The sequence below is a fragment of the Corvus brachyrhynchos genome, unplaced genomic scaffold (assembly GCF_000691975.1).
Source record: "Corvus brachyrhynchos isolate BGI_N302 unplaced genomic scaffold, ASM69197v1 scaffold407, whole genome shotgun sequence".
NCBI classification, from domain to species: domain Eukaryota; kingdom Metazoa; phylum Chordata; class Aves; order Passeriformes; family Corvidae; genus Corvus; species Corvus brachyrhynchos.
The window spans coordinates 862,149-878,380 of NW_008239056.1; the positions used below are offsets into that span (position 1 = coordinate 862,149).

At 42.9% G+C, this 16,232-nt stretch overlaps 1 protein-coding gene across 1 annotated transcript in view; it reads left to right on the plus strand.

The window, feature by feature from the left end:
- RAB11FIP4 (RAB11 family interacting protein 4) overlaps positions 1–13,408 on the plus strand; it is an 84,775-nt gene extending 71,367 nt beyond the window's left edge. Inside the window, exons 7-14 of the mRNA XM_017739147.1 lie at positions 839–938; positions 1,348–1,451; positions 2,003–2,143; positions 2,679–2,760; positions 3,022–3,159; positions 3,630–3,788; positions 4,133–4,276; positions 6,723–13,408. Of these exons, the coding sequence (XP_017594636.1) occupies positions 839–938; positions 1,348–1,451; positions 2,003–2,143; positions 2,679–2,760; positions 3,022–3,159; positions 3,630–3,788; positions 4,133–4,276; positions 6,723–6,839 (985 nt within the window). The 3' untranslated portion in view covers positions 6,840–13,408. The remainder of the gene's footprint in view (positions 1–838; positions 939–1,347; positions 1,452–2,002; positions 2,144–2,678; positions 2,761–3,021; positions 3,160–3,629; positions 3,789–4,132; positions 4,277–6,722) is intronic.
- Positions 13,409–16,232: the final 2,824 nt, after the last annotated feature.

Here is a 16,232-nt window from a genome sequence, read left to right on the forward strand (position 1 = left end):
ATGAAAGTAGGAATAATTTTAGAAAAATGAAAATGTGCCAAGATAAGTTTTTAAGGGAAGGGGCCTGTGTTTTGGTATGGATGTTGCGGAATATAGAAGCTCCTGCTAGTCTTGGAGCAGGCCCCTGAACTGGAAAGAGTTCTGTTAAAAATACAGATAGTTTTTGCTTCCTTGTTTCCAACTGTATTCCTTTATACCGCTATTCCATCAGTCCAGTTACTGCTTCTTTAACCCTCATAATGTGGGCCTTGCTGCTGTTGCCAAAATGTGAAGGACAGGGAGAGCACCCCTTTAAAAAGGACATACAAAATTGTCATCTTCCTTTGACTGAGTGAACCAGCCCTGTGCTGGGGAGGGCTGTAAGGTTCAAGGACATTTTAGATAATCTCCAGTGTTACATATTCTGACACTATTGTGCAGTGGGAACTGCTTGAGATTTCTTTTTTTCTGTTTTTTTTTTAAAGTTCTTACTGTATGAAATTTTCTAGCTTAAATGTACCAACCAATGGGCAATGGTGACCTTATTTTAAATTTCTAATAAGGCAAATACAATTCAGTGCATAGTGTGAATAAGACTTAAGTATTTTTTAAACGATGTTAATGCTGGTGGCAGTTCTATCAAAAGTAACAAAGAACTCACTCCCTAGAATTAATGTCATTGACTGTGCTCAGTATGACTTCATTTAGCTACCAGTCTCTTGTAAGACTTGTGCTTAAAGAGTTGTAATTGTCACTGAAATGATTGCACAGATTTTACCATCAGATGTTCAAAGTCTGAAGCCAGACTCTTTGTCCTCCCTCCTCATCAAGCAAAATAATTATCCTTCTGATCTTTCAGACAACTCTTCCACAACAGTAACTTCAGCAGCAGTAATGGCAGCACAGAAGACTTGTTCAGAGACAGTATAGACTCCTGTGATAATGATATCACTGAAAAGGTGAGAATATCTGTGCCCTGTGAGTAATGTACCCAACCAAATCCTGCTGGAGCCCTGCATCAGGGGATGAAGATCTTGCTCAGAATTACCTATGATCTGAAGTAAATTATTCAAAATGTCCTTGATGTTCCATTACTATTACAACTTTGCTTGGCAGTAATGCAAGAAGTGTACAAGCACAGATCTAGGCGTTGTGTTAGGACTTCTTTTTGGTGTATTTGTAGTGATCACCTTCAAGGAATGTGCAGGGTCTGGGGGAACTCAGAACTGTGGAGCTTAGTTTCTCTGCTGGCTTTGCAGCAAAATATGCCCCCTTTTAAAATGGCAGAGTAGCTAAATGCCAGTTAGGAACAGTGAAGGGGTGTTTGACGAGAGATTCAAACTCAGTTTTTTCCGCTTGCCCTTCCAGGTAACTTACCTAGAGAAGAAGGTGACAGAACTGGAGAACGATAGCCTGACAAATGGTGACCTGAAGAGCAAACTGAAACAAGAGAACACACAGCTGGTTCACAGGTAACAAAGCACAGAGCCAGGTCTCTTCACCATGTCAGAGCAAAGCTAGAGCACAGTTGTGGGGAAGGAATATCTCTGCCTGTAGATTATGACCAAGTTTTCTTCCTTAATGCTGGCAGGTGAAATAAGGCTTCATCTGAGAAGTCCAGGTGGAATAGCGCTGCCTTGCTGAATTTTCAGGAAAAAGAGGCCTCCAAACAAGTGTCTGTTTGGATATCTCCAAACAAGAGATGTTAATGACTTGTACTGAGAAAACTCTTCTGCTGTAAGAGAGATTACCCCTGGTGGTTGGGGTTTTTTTTCTTGCATGTAGCAAGAGCAGAAGGCTGTGTCTTAGTCCCAGCTTTTTGAGACTGAAAGAATAGCTTAACCAATAGTACTTAATTCTATGTTTATTAGTAAATATGAGAGATATTGGGAGAGGTTAAATGCCAAGAGAGATGGTGAATTAGAATGAAATAAAGGAGTGGGCAAGAAAGAGAGAGGCAATGTATTTGCACATGTATAAGTACTTCTGAAGCTGTTACTGAAATGAGATCTGATTTCCTTAGAGTTCATGAGCTAGAGGAACTACTGAAAGACCAAGAAACATCAGCAGAACAGACCCTGGAAGAAGAGATAAAGAGACATAGGGAAGCTTACAGCAAGTATGAAAAAGAGAAAGGCACCGAAATTGAACTTCTAAATACAAGGTAACAAACATCTTGGTGCCACCCTGAACAGGGCACAAGGTCTTCTCTTCCTCACTTTTACTTTGCTTCTAAATGTAGGCTGTTCACCAGCAGACAGTGCACAGATGGTGGCAGGTTGGCAGCTCTGTAGAGTAGCTCTGCAGTCACATGTCTAATGCCCAAAAGCTTGGAGGATGCTTTACAGTAATGCTTTAATCCATGTAGCCCATGTAGACAGCTTAGCTGGATATTTGGCATCGATTCAAGGAGGGAATTGTTCTAGCAAACACTTGTGCCTGCGTTTGTTTTCTCCAGGTTTTTTTTTTTTTTCAGATACCTGTTGTTGGGAGCACAAGAATCTGAGGGTCAGTGGAGTATTCTGGGCCCTAAAAACAAACTAGCAAAGGACTCGTGTTAAAAAGTGCTATGATTAGAAAGATTTTCCCTGTTTGGTCTTTCTATCAAGTGCAAGCAAGATGGCTTTTTAGAGCACCTTGTTTTGCATGTCTGGAGTCTTGAAGAGGTATTTGCTGTAAGATTTTTGTTATTAACACAGGGTTCAGCAACTGGAAGAAGAAAATGGTGATCTGAAAAGCACTGTCACACGGCTGAAATCCCAAACGGAGAGATTAGATGAGGTAACAAAACTCCTGAGTCCTTGAGCAATTTAACAGCAGTTTATGTAAAATCAAACTCTTACAGTTCTTGGCCCAGCTTCTTAAATTTTCCTTCCTTGAAGAAGATTATTAATGGAATTTGAACATTGGTCACCTTTAGAGGCAGGAATGTCCTGAGACACAAGCCAGTTTATGACCAGCTGTGTCTATAGGGTCACACTGTGAAACTGAGGGTGTCCCCTGCACTTGGCAGCCTGTTCTGAAGTTCCCCGTTTGTTCCAGGAGAGGCAGCGCATGTCAGATAGGTTGGAAGACACAAGTCTGCGACTGAAGGATGAGATGGATTTGTACAAGAGGATGATGGACAAGCTGCGGCAGAACAGGCTGGAATTCAACAAGGAGAGGGAAGCCACACAGGAGGTAAGTGTGAAGAGGGATGTAAGACCAGGCAGTCACATCTCACCTGATGAGATGCCTAGCTGAGAAAGAACAGGCAGACAGAATGAACACTGAGAGCACCACATCCAGTGAAGCTATTGCTGGATTGTGGTTCTGTGGGAAGGGTGCCCACAGAGCAATGAATGCTGCAAGAATACTTAATAAGTGGCAATCCCTGACCCAAAGGGTTTATAACTCTTTGAGAAGCATGTGCCCTAACATTTCCTATACTCTGTTTGCAAGGGAAATTATGCTTCTCAGGCATGAAGCTTAGCAGTCAGAACCATTGCCAGCTCTAGAGCAGTTTAGGAGACCTGTGCTTCCAAAGGAGGGTTAGAGGCTGTGTTGTAGGACTGTGGCCTCAGCCAGGCTCGGGGAGTGCTTTTACCTGAGTACAGAGCAGGCTGTTTGCAGGGAGGGCTGCACAGATAGGGCCTGTTTGCTGCCCACAGCTCATCGAAGACCTGCGGAAGGAACTGGAGCACTTGCAGCTGTACAAGCTGGAATGTGAACGTCCTGGACGTGGGAGAAGCTCTTCCTCCAGCCTGAGTGAATTCAATGCCAAAACCAGAGAGGTGGAAATGGAGCATGAAATAAAACGGCTGAAGCAGGTGAGCAGGGAAGGGCCTCTCGATCTGCATCAAACGTAGAGGAATGCCTTGAAAAATGCCAATAACAGCAAGCCCAAGCACTCTGCCTTCAGATTTTGTCTCCCCCTTCTCACAAGCACAAGAGCCATGTTGCATCTGTGCAGAACTTCTTTGCAGTGGTGATGTAAATTATGCCACAGGAAAACTCAGGCAGGGAGGCCTTGTCACTGGAGGCAAGAGTTGCTGTCAGCTTGAAGCCTTGCTGTATGTCATCCCAGCTACCTGTGGTGTTAAAATATCATTTATTTTTTAATGAAACCTTGTAGGAAGAACTTAAAAAGCAATGTCTTTTCATCCTTAAACAGGAGAATCAGAAACTTCGTGACCAAAATGATGATCTTAATGGACAGATTCTGAGTCTTAGTCTTTATGAAGCTAAAAACCTCTTTGCAACTCAAACAAAAGCCCAGTCATTGGCTGCTGAAATCGATTCTGCATCGAGAGATGAGGTAATGTGCTTTTCTAGTCAGGTACTACATCCAAAAATATGCAATTTTCAATGTAATTAACTGTCAAGGTTGAACTGTCTGAAGTTGACAAATGAACAACAGAAAATTGTGCTTTGCTAGGAGTTCAAGGGTGTTAGAAGATTGTCTTAAATCTAACACTGTTTTGGTATCCTTATATTATAACTCTCCCATTTTTCTCTCCAAAAAATTGGAATTATTAGAATCTCAGTGAACTGTTTTACAGTTCTAACATCTTGTGTCTTGCAGAGTAATGTGATAGTATGACATTAATTTCATACAAAAATGGCCACTGCTAGTTACTTTAATTTTTACTTTCTGTTCTAGATTTAGTTCTAAGTTACTTCAGTAACAAGCTCTCACTTAGATATATATTTGAGCTATATATTCCCTGTAGCAGAGCTGAGTTCTTGGCGAAAGTAACTTGTGTGCAAATAATAACTTGGTAATGCTCTGAAAGATATTTTGGGAGACCCATTTGTGTGTGAGCTGAGTCCAGCTGGTGTAGCTTCCTTTGAGCTCCAGGACAGATTGTGAGATCAGGCCAATGGATACATGAGAGCTCCCAGGGAAGAAGACAGGTTAGTGTTGAAGGAGATAAAAGGAGTTGTTTGTCCTTGATGCTCTATCTCTTCCAGACAGAACTTCCCATTCCTTCATCAAGAAAAGTCCTGAGACAGAAAAGTCCTTTTTATCCAGTCTGTACTGGACTGACCTGTCAGCCTTAGCTCTTGGGCAGGCCCTTGAAGTGAAGGCCCTTGAATTACACTTGAGAACTTAATTTCTTGCTGAACCAGAGCACTGTGAAGACAGGCTGTTTAATTGTTGGTCTCTAAGTAGGTAAAAGCAAACTGCCTTTTGCTGTTGCCAAGAAAAATCTAACTTTCTCCCTCTCAATCTCGTGGCTCTGGCTCATGCAAGGAATATCCAGCACTCCCCCTTTAAAGGAGGCAAGTGCCTGAAAGCTGTGGCCCAGACTTAGTAAAACCTCACTGACACTGAGCCATGCCGTAAATCAAATCTCTCCTGATGGGAGAGGGTGTTTTAAAAGTCCTTGCAATGGAGGCTTTCCTGGAGTTTCACTGCTGCTAGATAGCTGTTTATTAAGTCTTATCAGAGAAACAGAGTCACTAGCGTGACCCAGGCATAACACAGAGCAGAGAATGCAGGAGAAAAGTCTAATTATCAAGATTTACACAGCCTTTTAAAGATAATTTAACCAATGGTTACTAAAAATGTGTATTATTTTCACTTTCCTACCAATTATTCAGTAACATGGCCAGGAACTGCGGAATTTTTTGTCCAGTCATCCCAAATTACTTTTACTGCAGAATATGGAGTAGTAGAAGAAGAAGAAGGTTTGGAGAACAACAACAATCCTCCATTTTGATGTTTTTTGCTCTTACCTATTTACTACAAAGAGAAGCCTAAAACCTCTAAATTTTTCACCCTGTGACAATCTTACATAGTAGTCTATCACCTAATTCACACCATTGTATTTTCTAGTTCTTGTCTGATCATAGGCAGTTTTTTCCAAGGTTGGAGGCTAAAACAGTGTTGTTCAGGGGGGTAAAAACCCTTCAAAACAGTCAGAGAAATATTCTCGGTACTCTGGGTTCCTACACCTCCCAGACCTGCACAAACTGTTCCCATTGTGCCATTTTTCGTGTGTGATCAAAACAAAGGTAAGAATCTGAAGATTCGAGGTGGGACTTCTGTGAAGTCTTATGAAAATGGACAGGCAAATGACATGAGCTTTAGGAGGACATGGGGCTCTGATGCTCCTTGGCAGTTTTGTCAGATTGGCATTAAACATTCAGAGATAAAAAGCAAAGCAGTCTTCATCTTTGGAGAGGTTGAGGCGCCTTTTATAGCCCAAAAATGTGGTGAAACACATCTATTTAATATAGAACATAGAATAGCAAGGGAGTTGTTCTTGTGGAGTATGTAGCAGTTGTTTTGGGGTTTTTTTGAGAGAGACTATGCATGTGATCCAGAGGAAGCACATATTTTTCCTGGTGCAAAACACTGAAATACTTGTTCTGTTCAGCAGCCTTTCATGCAAACACCTTTAGATTTCAGTAGTTACGAAAAAAATTGAGTATCATGAAGCTCTTGCTCTGAGATGAAGCAATTCATCCATAGTATGGATACAGGATGGATTGGCAGGTTAGATGGGTAACTTCTTTCAAATGACCTGCTGGAAGACCCCTGGAGATAACTGTTCACGACCTTCTTTGATAGCAAAGATCTGTAACATACAGATTGTTTCTAATATGTATACAGGGAGGAGCTTGAGTTAGAAAACCTGTCACAAAAGGAATTGGTGATCCTGAGCAGGCACTGGTCTCTCTCCTGTCTCAATTTCATGCTATTATATAAACTATGGAGAATATTTCAGGAGTAACTTGGAAATGTTGTGTTTTAGCTCATGGAAGCCCTCAAAGAACAGGAAGAGATAAATTACAGATTGCGACAGTACATGGACAAGATAATTCTGGCAATCCTGGACCACAATCCGTCTATCTTGGAAATAAAGAATTGAAAAGAATATGAGAAGAAAAAGCAGCAACTGCCTGATATTTCTGCACATGCCACTGGATCTAAGCAGCACTCTGATACTGTAAATGAATCTATAAATATATATATACACTAGGTGTGAGTGTGGGTGCGCGGGTGTGTTTATATGATGTTTGGTACACTGTTATTTGTCATTGAATTGGCTTGGTTAGACTTTTTCCATGCACTTTCAATACCTGTGATGAGATGGATACTGTATATTAATGTAATAACAATATAACTGGATCATGCTGTTTTAGATACTGGACAAAATTACTCTACCTCTAGTTGTAAAGGTAAAAAAAAGACAATGGAAACATAGTGATGTGGCCCTAACTTTAGGAGCAAGAATTTTTTTCTTCGTTCTTCCAGGAATTTGGGTACCACAAACCAATTGACATACCCAGGTTCAGTTCCTGACTGGTGCTGACTGTGTAATTTCCTATTTGATTTATTTTTAGTACTTAAACCACACATCAGATTAAGAAAACAAAAAAACCCAAAAACACAACAAAAGCCAAACTTGGGGAAAAGATACAAAGTAAATGGGAAGAAGAGTAAGATATTGCAGAACTTTTGCTATTTGTGAAAAATCACCATCCACTTGTTTGCCACTGTCAGCACAAAGTGGTTTTGATATAAGATCACTTTGGAGTCTGCTTTGGGATGCTCTGAGCCTGCTCTTTAACATGTGTACATGTGTGGTTTTTACACCGTGGTCCCTGTAGCATTGAGGCAAAGAGCTTTTCATATCTGTTCCCCTATTTTCAGGGGTATAGCATGGGCCATTAAGATGAATTCTGGGATCCTGCCCCATCCCCTCACCCTGATTTTAAAGATTTCACTGAAGGAACACATTCCAGTTTTTACCAAAAAAAAGAAACAGAGCAGCAACAACAAAAAAATTTGCATGAAATATCTCACTTCAGGGGGAGGAGGAGGGCCAGCCCATGACATTATGTGCTGAGTTGCTTTCCCACCTCAGACAGCAACACTCCTTAGAGAATGGAATTTTTTGGGCAGGCTGTGCAGAGGAACGACTGGTTCCTGGCACAGCAGTGGAAGACAGTCTGGTATGGAGTGGCTTTTACCTATAGGGCAGGAAAAAGAAAAAGAGCTTGGTCTTGCAGGAGTTGCCAGTCCAGACTGAGCGCACACTTGCATATCTAAAGCTCTGAGTAGGGAATACATCCTGATTTAGATGAGCAACTGTGCAGGTGCTTAACTTTTTAAGTGTGTGCTGCAACTGCTCATGGAAGTCAGTGGGATAGAACATTAAGCTTTAAAGTTGAGCATATGCTTAAATGCTGCCTTAAATAGGGATGACTTCAACATGTGCCTGTGTTCTCCAGAGCTGGATCTATACTGTAGGCCTAGGACCTTTTTAATTAATAATGCAGCTTATATAAGGAGCTTATGGAATTGATTGGGTAGTTGAATGCTAAAAACAAATTTTATTCCATGCACTTTTTTTAAAAGTTTCACACTTTTGATTCACACCAACTGGCACAGAAAAATAGGCTCAAGTATCTGGCTTTCCCCAATGCATAGAGATGTTTGCCCTATTGAATACACGCCCCAGAAGAATGTTACACTAGCAATGCCTGTGCTTTTCTGTGTATTTCTTGCTGTTGGCAGTGTCTTGCCCCTAGTATTCTCTTGATGTATCTTGGTGTGTATATGTGATGCATTTTTCCTGAATTTGAATACATAAAACTGTATTCAGTTATGGATGTAAATATATATATTCTTTTTTTCTGCAATCTCTGTGCTCTTGCCTTCAGTGATGTGTTACTGGAGTGATGGGAAGCAGGGGACGTACTGAAATCAGGCTTTCTTGAAGGCAAGAAAATAAAAACAGTTTGTTTCTATGTATCTGCATTAGGCAGGTGTAAAGTAAGTGGAAAGAGAGAGGTACCAGAGGAATAACAACACCCCAGTGCACAAAGGTCTGCAGTGCTCTGCGGGGGGGAAGTGGTACAGTCTGGTTCAAACAGTGGTGTCTCAGGGCTGGGTTCCCGAGGCTCTGCGGTAATCTGGAGGAAAGGATTTAAAGCCTCCTTTGCCACCTGGGAATGGTGTAAGATGTAACATTGCAGCAGCTTCTGTTTGTATAGAAGTAGGTGGAACCCATGGAAATCCCACGCATCTGCCTTTCCGACCTGCTGCTGCTGGATGTGCCACCCAGAAGTTGGGAGAGGAACAGTTCAGCCAGCTCAGTGCTTCCTGCCTGCAGGACTCCTCACTTACACTTTAGTGATGTCATTTCCCTCTGCCTGGTGCTGTCTGTGGGTTGTGCCAGGGACTTCACTCTCTTTATAGGCCACCGAGAACTCTTCCACACTGTCGGGGGACTGTTGCTAACCTGCTGTGACAAGCAGGGCTGGGTGACCTAGCAGCCCTGCTGCTAGAGCTGACCGTGTTTGGGAAGTTGCACTGCTGTCCTGCTCTTGTGCAGTGCAGTTTAATAAGAAATGTTGCAGCTTAGACTGGTGACCGAATGTTTTCCCCTAATTATTTTTAAGTAAACTGGACTCGGGTTCAAAATTTTAATGATCTAAAGCCCATTCCCATTAGGGCGGAGGACTGCTTCACTGAAAGCAAAGCCCATGGATTTGAACAGAAGACATGACTATAGTGATAGCCAAGTTTTTGTGCAGATAATTATATGTAGGAGGTGAACAGTCACTAGTAGTGACAAATAGTCACTGAATCTGGCTGAAATCCTGAAAGCAGTATTCTAGCCAAGGGTACCCAGCAGTGGAAGTTTCTTAAAACTTGCAGGACTTCTTGTTCAGCTCTGTACCCAACTGTGTTAGTATTTAGAAGCTCTTCCTTGCTCCAGTGTTTGCATTTGAAGAGATGTCTTACCACCATGTTGGTGGTGGTTTTAGCTGTGTTTTTCTTCTGCTCCTGTGGGGCCCTCGGTGTGGTACTACTATCTGTTACTGTGGAAATCGTATCCAGATACTTGCTATGTTTGACAAATAATGTGAGTTGGAGGTGGGAGGGGCATTTCACTGGCAGATATATTTTCCTCTAAGGTATCCACCTCTAAAAATACTAATTAGCAATTGCATTCTTAGACTGAGTAGCTACAGATACTAGACCAACTTGTCTTGCAGCTCAAGCCCTGGAGAACCCTTTTATCCCAGAAAAGAAGTCATCATGTTTTATGACATGCAGGTAACTTGGTAATAAAGGATCACTTGATGGCTCACTGGGGCAGGGAGAAGAGTAATCTGATACCAGTGTTGCAGAGAGTGCATATTTCGATCAAGTATCAGACACTGTGGCAGAACAGACAGGAGATGTTGCAAATAGGGAGGCAATAATTTTGGTGTCTGTTCTCTGATAAATTTCTTACTTCTTTGCTGTGGACATCCTTTATGTTCTCAGGCTGGCCAGGAAAGTACAGCCTGCCTCAGTCAGTGTTACTGTTGGTGGAACAAGGGCCTCCCTTCCCCGGGTGAATAACTTCAGACACAGAAATGTAGTATCATCTCCTTCTAGCAATACACAAATGCTGTAAACATTCCTGTGTCAACCCATGGTTCTGTTTAACCCTTGGGGATGCAAACATAATCCCAGGTACTGTATCTTGATGTCTTCCTTGGTTCATTTGACCTTAGATTCTGAAAAGCTAAATGATATTCTGGTCAAACCTGTTGCAAACCACTACAGGTATTTCTGTACAGTGAAAAAAAATTACTGCTTTTTGGCTAGAAGCTGCCCTTGGTCAGGCCAGTCCCACACAAGGTACTGCAGAAAAATTACCTGTTTCAAAGCTTGCATTTAAAGATTACCTGAAATGTAGTCTCTCAAGATTTTTCTGGTATTGTCTGCTTCCCTCCATACTTCAGTCTTCAGCTGCTGCCTAGTTCTGATTTCAGTGATGCTGATTCAAAACTGCTTTGACATCAAAACAAGATTTTTCAGCTCTTTTAATAGCTTTGATTTAAGACTGAAGCTGTTTGAGAATTTGTCTTGTTTTGAAGTGCAACATTGACAAACTGTAACCATCCCATCTATTTTAAAAGAATTTTTAATATGAAAATATGTTGCAAGTTTCCAAAAGCCCAACATCCAATGCACTTTTGTTGCCAACTTTTCTTTCATGGTCTTTGGGAAAAATTTGGATATTTCTCAGCCAGCTTTATAGGGAGTTGAACACAGCATTATTATTCTCAAAGATATGTATCAACAAATATTTTGCTGTCTGAGTGCAACAATACTCCATTTACTTTGGTAGAACTGCACTGCTCTCCAGAGAGGATCTAGACCCTACAGTATTTAGGCTCCCTAATCTGGTTTGTAAATGAGGGCTTGGAAGCTGATATATAAACACACATTGTGGGCTGCTACATGAAGCACTGCTCAGTGGTCTGTGGATCGTAGTACCCATGACATGTGACGAGTCTAAGAACTAGAATTTACGAATAAAAGAATGCTTTTTTTACATTCTTTAATGGCAGTAAATATACAGTGGTTTTCTCTTAAAACACATACTGTACAGTGTGGTCTGAGGGATTTTTTTTCCAAGGAAGGAAGGAAGTAGCAGCTGATCAAACACTTGCCAAATCAGTGGCTTGGCTTATACTGATTGAAGTGAAAACTTGACTCAGACTTTAACTGAGCAGTTTCTGGTGTAAGTAGCAATGCTCGTATTCTTGTCAAGTCATTTGTTACTCAAGAAACATTGTCAAGAAGTCATGACAGGTGATGTAACACAGCTGGTTGGTTCTAAAGGACATAGTTCCACAGTTCTGACAGTTTGTTCCTTTGCATCTCAGTATTTTTGAATTCAAAATATTGATCTTAGGAGCAGTTTGCTGTTGAAGCATGCATGGGTTTCTACTTAGTGAAACTCTGCATGTACCTTTAGAGCTTGATAAGGATTGCAGTTGCTGTTGGGTCTGAATCCTGTTATCTTGCATAATGCACTGGGAGTTGCTCTGATGTACAAGAGAGTTGTGTCTTTCTGGGACTCTTCATCAGTGTTCTGTTGACATTTACACTCTTGGTCTTGTCCCCAGCCACTGTCAGGTGTCTGTGTGCCTTGGGGCAGCACTTTGAGCAGATGGGAGGGACAAATTCAATATTCTTGGCTTCAGTGCAACTTTAGCTGCCAAGGCAAGAATTTCAGTCCTGTCTTTACACCAGGCCAGTCCTGTCCTTGCCTTTTTTGTGGTCATAAAAACTGGTTGTGTCCCCTGTGCATGACAAAATCTTGTAGCTGATTCTCATGGTTTACAAGCAGGTGGGGTGAGTAAACCTGAAGGCGATCCAGGTGAGGGATCCCTGGGATGTGCCTCAGTTCTGTACAGGTGTCCCACTGCACACTCTACTGACACACTCTGGGAGGCTCAGCCCTGCAGCTCAGCATGGCCAGTACATCTCAGAGGTCATGGCAGCAGCCTGTGAGGATCTGCAGGCAAAATCTGCAGGCAGGACCACGCTACCATAGTTTGCCACAGTGTGGAGCCAGCTGACAGAGCTGGTGGTGTTCTCTAAACCCTGGGTTTCAGCTTGCTTCAGTCTCCAGGTTTTGTTCAACTGCGAGAGTAGTACTTGGTCAAACATACAGTTAGAGAGACTACTTTTTACTTAAACTTTAAACCTAAAGAAAACATTAACAAACATGGGCTTCTGCAGTGTAATTTGGACACCTACCGCTGGAATGGAGGTGCTGTGAGTGGAGCAGCTGTGACACCTGAGCTGTCAGCTTTGCTGGGCAGTGACACCCTGGAAACCCCTCAGAGCCGCTGTGCCCCAGTGAGGGGTGGCAGGTGACTGTTCTGGGGGACACACAGTCACTGTGCAGATGGTGAGGGGGGCTGCAGACACTCTTCCACCCAGTGATGATCTTACACTCCCCACCATCAGCCTTGTTTTATTTACTACCTTATCCGTAGCTAAATTATTCTGGCTTTGGAGAAGGGACATCAGAAGGGGAAGCAAGAATTTAGTATCCTGTGAACACTTCAGTATGCTACAGGGCAGTAAATGTTGCACTGATATATGTTTAAATACTGAGACTTTTTGAGAATTACTGTAAAATCAGTTGTGAGAGCCATTTGTTTTTCTCTGTTGCACAGACTAGTCACGTTTTTTGCATGGTTACATATTTTAGTACTTGTGCCTTTTACTTCTCTGTTGTAAGGATACATTTTATTTTCACATTTTATCATCTGGTTTTGGACACTTTTTATATACACTTCCTTGATCATCTGGTTTCTTGTAATGTACATGTGTATATATAAAATAGATCAGATTTGTATTCATGTGCCTCTGAGATGTAAAAAATACTCATTTTGTACAGGTTTTTTTAGAAGCACTAGGTCATGGTCTAAATTACATAGCAAATGAAATTTAACATAATTAGCAGTTCTTTGTCTTCTTTTAGGAATGTTGTGTCAGATGGTTGGTCTCTTGTAAGGCAGTATCACACACACTGCAGATTTATTATTTTAGTATCGTTATGAGACCAGTTCTATCCACTTGTTGGCTTCAGTTAATTCAAAATAATAAAACAATTAAATGTTACAGTCATGACTTGGTGGTTATAGTTTTTATTTCCATTAAAGCAAATTTGCTTCTTTTTGTACTTGAAATGGACACCAGACCGAAACCTCATTTGAACACATTGCCCCTTTCAGGTTAACTTCCATTCTGGGATTATTTTTGTGGGATCGGGCAAGTGATTTACTTTGCCCATTAAAATGGAAAGAGAAATAGCATTACCACTTCATAGACTCTCCATCTTAGAGTGCCTAAAATGCTTTAGTTATTCCTTTGCTTCCTTCCCTGGCTTCTCTGGTAGCGTTTTCTAAGGACAGACCCTGGATCTGCATGACTAGAGATCTTCCTCTTGCAGATGTGAGAGATTGGGTGTCTTGCCCTTCACATTTTCGCAAATGCTGAATAAACTCCTTCCCGTGGGGTTTGTAGCACAGCACTCTCCCGCAGGATTTGGGAAGCTGTGTAGATGCATTGTGAGCCTGGACATCTGCAACTCTGGCAACCAGGGACCTGGTTCTAGAAGTGTCCTCACCTCCCTCCAGCCTCTTCTCAAGCTGGTGGTTTCATTTCTGGAGTGTTGACCCTGCTCATCTGGCAAGATCCTCAAACTGTTCTCTCTCTCACACCTTGTGGTTTATCAATACCCCACTCACCAGCACCCAGACACAGTGAGATAATAAACTGTGGTAAGTCTCAAGGAAGAAATCATCAATATCCCCTAAATCTTCCAAAAAACAAAGTTTTGATCTATAAAAGAGTATGTTCAACTCTCACAAGGCAGAGTAAATAAATAAAATTATTCTTACTGAATTTGGCACCCATTTCACTGAATATAAAGCTACCTTAGAAGCAAGGAGGTGGCTTTATTTTTTATTTCAAAGGCTGCTTGGTATGAAAATGAGCAAAGTTCACTTGCTCCTTTGTTACTAAAAAAAGCAGCCAGCAAAAGTGGCATATGACTATTTTTAATCTCACTCTGTAATTTATAACACCAGTGAAGTGATGTCAGTACTGTTGCACTGTGCCATTACACTATTTTCTCTGTATTTTCTTGAAATACTTTCTGGGGACAATAAAGCTGTCCTTGCTGATGTGAATCTTTCAGGTAGCTGTAATGTACAATCAGATATGTAAATATTATTTGCTTTCCCTGCATGACTAAAATGTTGTCTGTGGTGGGTGACTGATTCAATGTCCCTTCTTACCTTCCTCCCTGGTCCACCTCTATTTCTGTGCTTCATTTAAAGAAGGATTGCCCAGATCTGTTCTCACCTGCCCAAACACCAGCTTCATTAACTTTGGATTAGTTACACAAATGGCACCAGGGGAGGAGTTTGCTCAGTACATGCCTTACCTGACACCCTTAGCTGTGTTAAACTTCCAAGCCAAAGCTTCACAGGACCAACCTATTAATCTCTCTACCCATAGTGCTGCCCTTCTCAATTGATGGGAACTCCCGGTGGGAGCTGTTTGCCGCTGGCTCCAGCTTTTTAATGTGACTTAAATATAATTATTTACTGACCCATGTAGCTAATGAGCACGTGCTGTGGCTCCTTGCTTGAGGAACAGTGAGCTGTTTGTGGGGAAGGCACAGCCTGGAGCTGTGTGTTGTAGGGATCTGGTGCAGGGCACAGTCTGGCCTGGCATGGCAAGCAGTGACCACCTCAGGGCATATGCTGAGGGGAGTTTCACTTAAACCAAAGGCAACAGCTTCCCCGGGAGAGTCCTGAGGGAGAACTCTGCCATGGGCGGCTCCTAGGAGAGGCTGAGGGTCCCGGGTGTACCTGGAAGGGCCATCCTGGGAGCAGCACCGCGAGGTTTGTCCATGAGGGACCAGGACAGTGCTGGGACACCTCTGGCTGCGACTGGAAGCCGGGACCTGTCATGGGTGCCATGTGTGCAGACCAGAGGAGACCCTCAGCCTGATGTGGGCTCAGGCCCACACATCCCCATGGCTGGCAGAACAGGCTCTGCATGAGGCACGATGGTGGAGGACACACCCAGGGCCTGCAAGACCGACAGTCTAGGGTAACTTGCTTTTAATCTCCTGTTTGAGCCACCAGGCCTGCTGTCCTCTTCTCTGGGCTGTATTTTAACTGCTGGAGTCAAGAATAACAAGTGAGGAGCAGCTTGAGGTTCCAGGCTGCTTTTTGCAAGATCTGTGTGAAGTGAGGGGAGCACGCTGTGGCCAGGTCCCCTCAGGGGCAGCTGGTCCTGAGATGGTGTCTGTACAGGGCACATTGCCCAAAAGAGGGGCCCATTGCTTTGGGAAAACGCTGCTGACAGAGGGGCAGACACTGTCAGCCCAGAGAATGCTGGGTGCTCCTTACTTGGGAAAAACTGAGCCTTTTTGTTATGTGTTGGGGACACGCCAGGATGAGGCGTCCCCTCAAGCAGCCCACTGCAGTTCCCTGCCCTGTCCTACCTCCCCAGCAGCATCTCAGATGAAACCATCAGGGCTGGCCTGGGAATGCCAGCAAAGCCCAGCCTGACGTAGCCACAGGGTGCAGGTGGCTCAGGGATGTGTTTCCACAGTGGGTTTGAAGTTTAACTCCTGAAAAGCTGCTGCTCCCACCCCCAACGTGCACCTCAGGTGACACTCCTGTGCTTGGGTGTTGGAGGTTAGAGTTTTTCCTTTTGTTCTTTCTCTTAGGGAATTTTCTTCCATTTTGTTGCTAAGAGACAATAACGACCGGGTACTTAAGAGAGACAAAAGAAGTTTCCCCGGGAAGGGAGAGGTTGGCTACTGTCTTGTCTTAGGGTTTCTAGTGGAGGGGCAGAGATACCGAGAGAATTGGGGCTGGGAGAAAGGGGGCTGGGGCAGCTGCTAGTTCTCTTGCTCTCGGCTTGGGAGGAG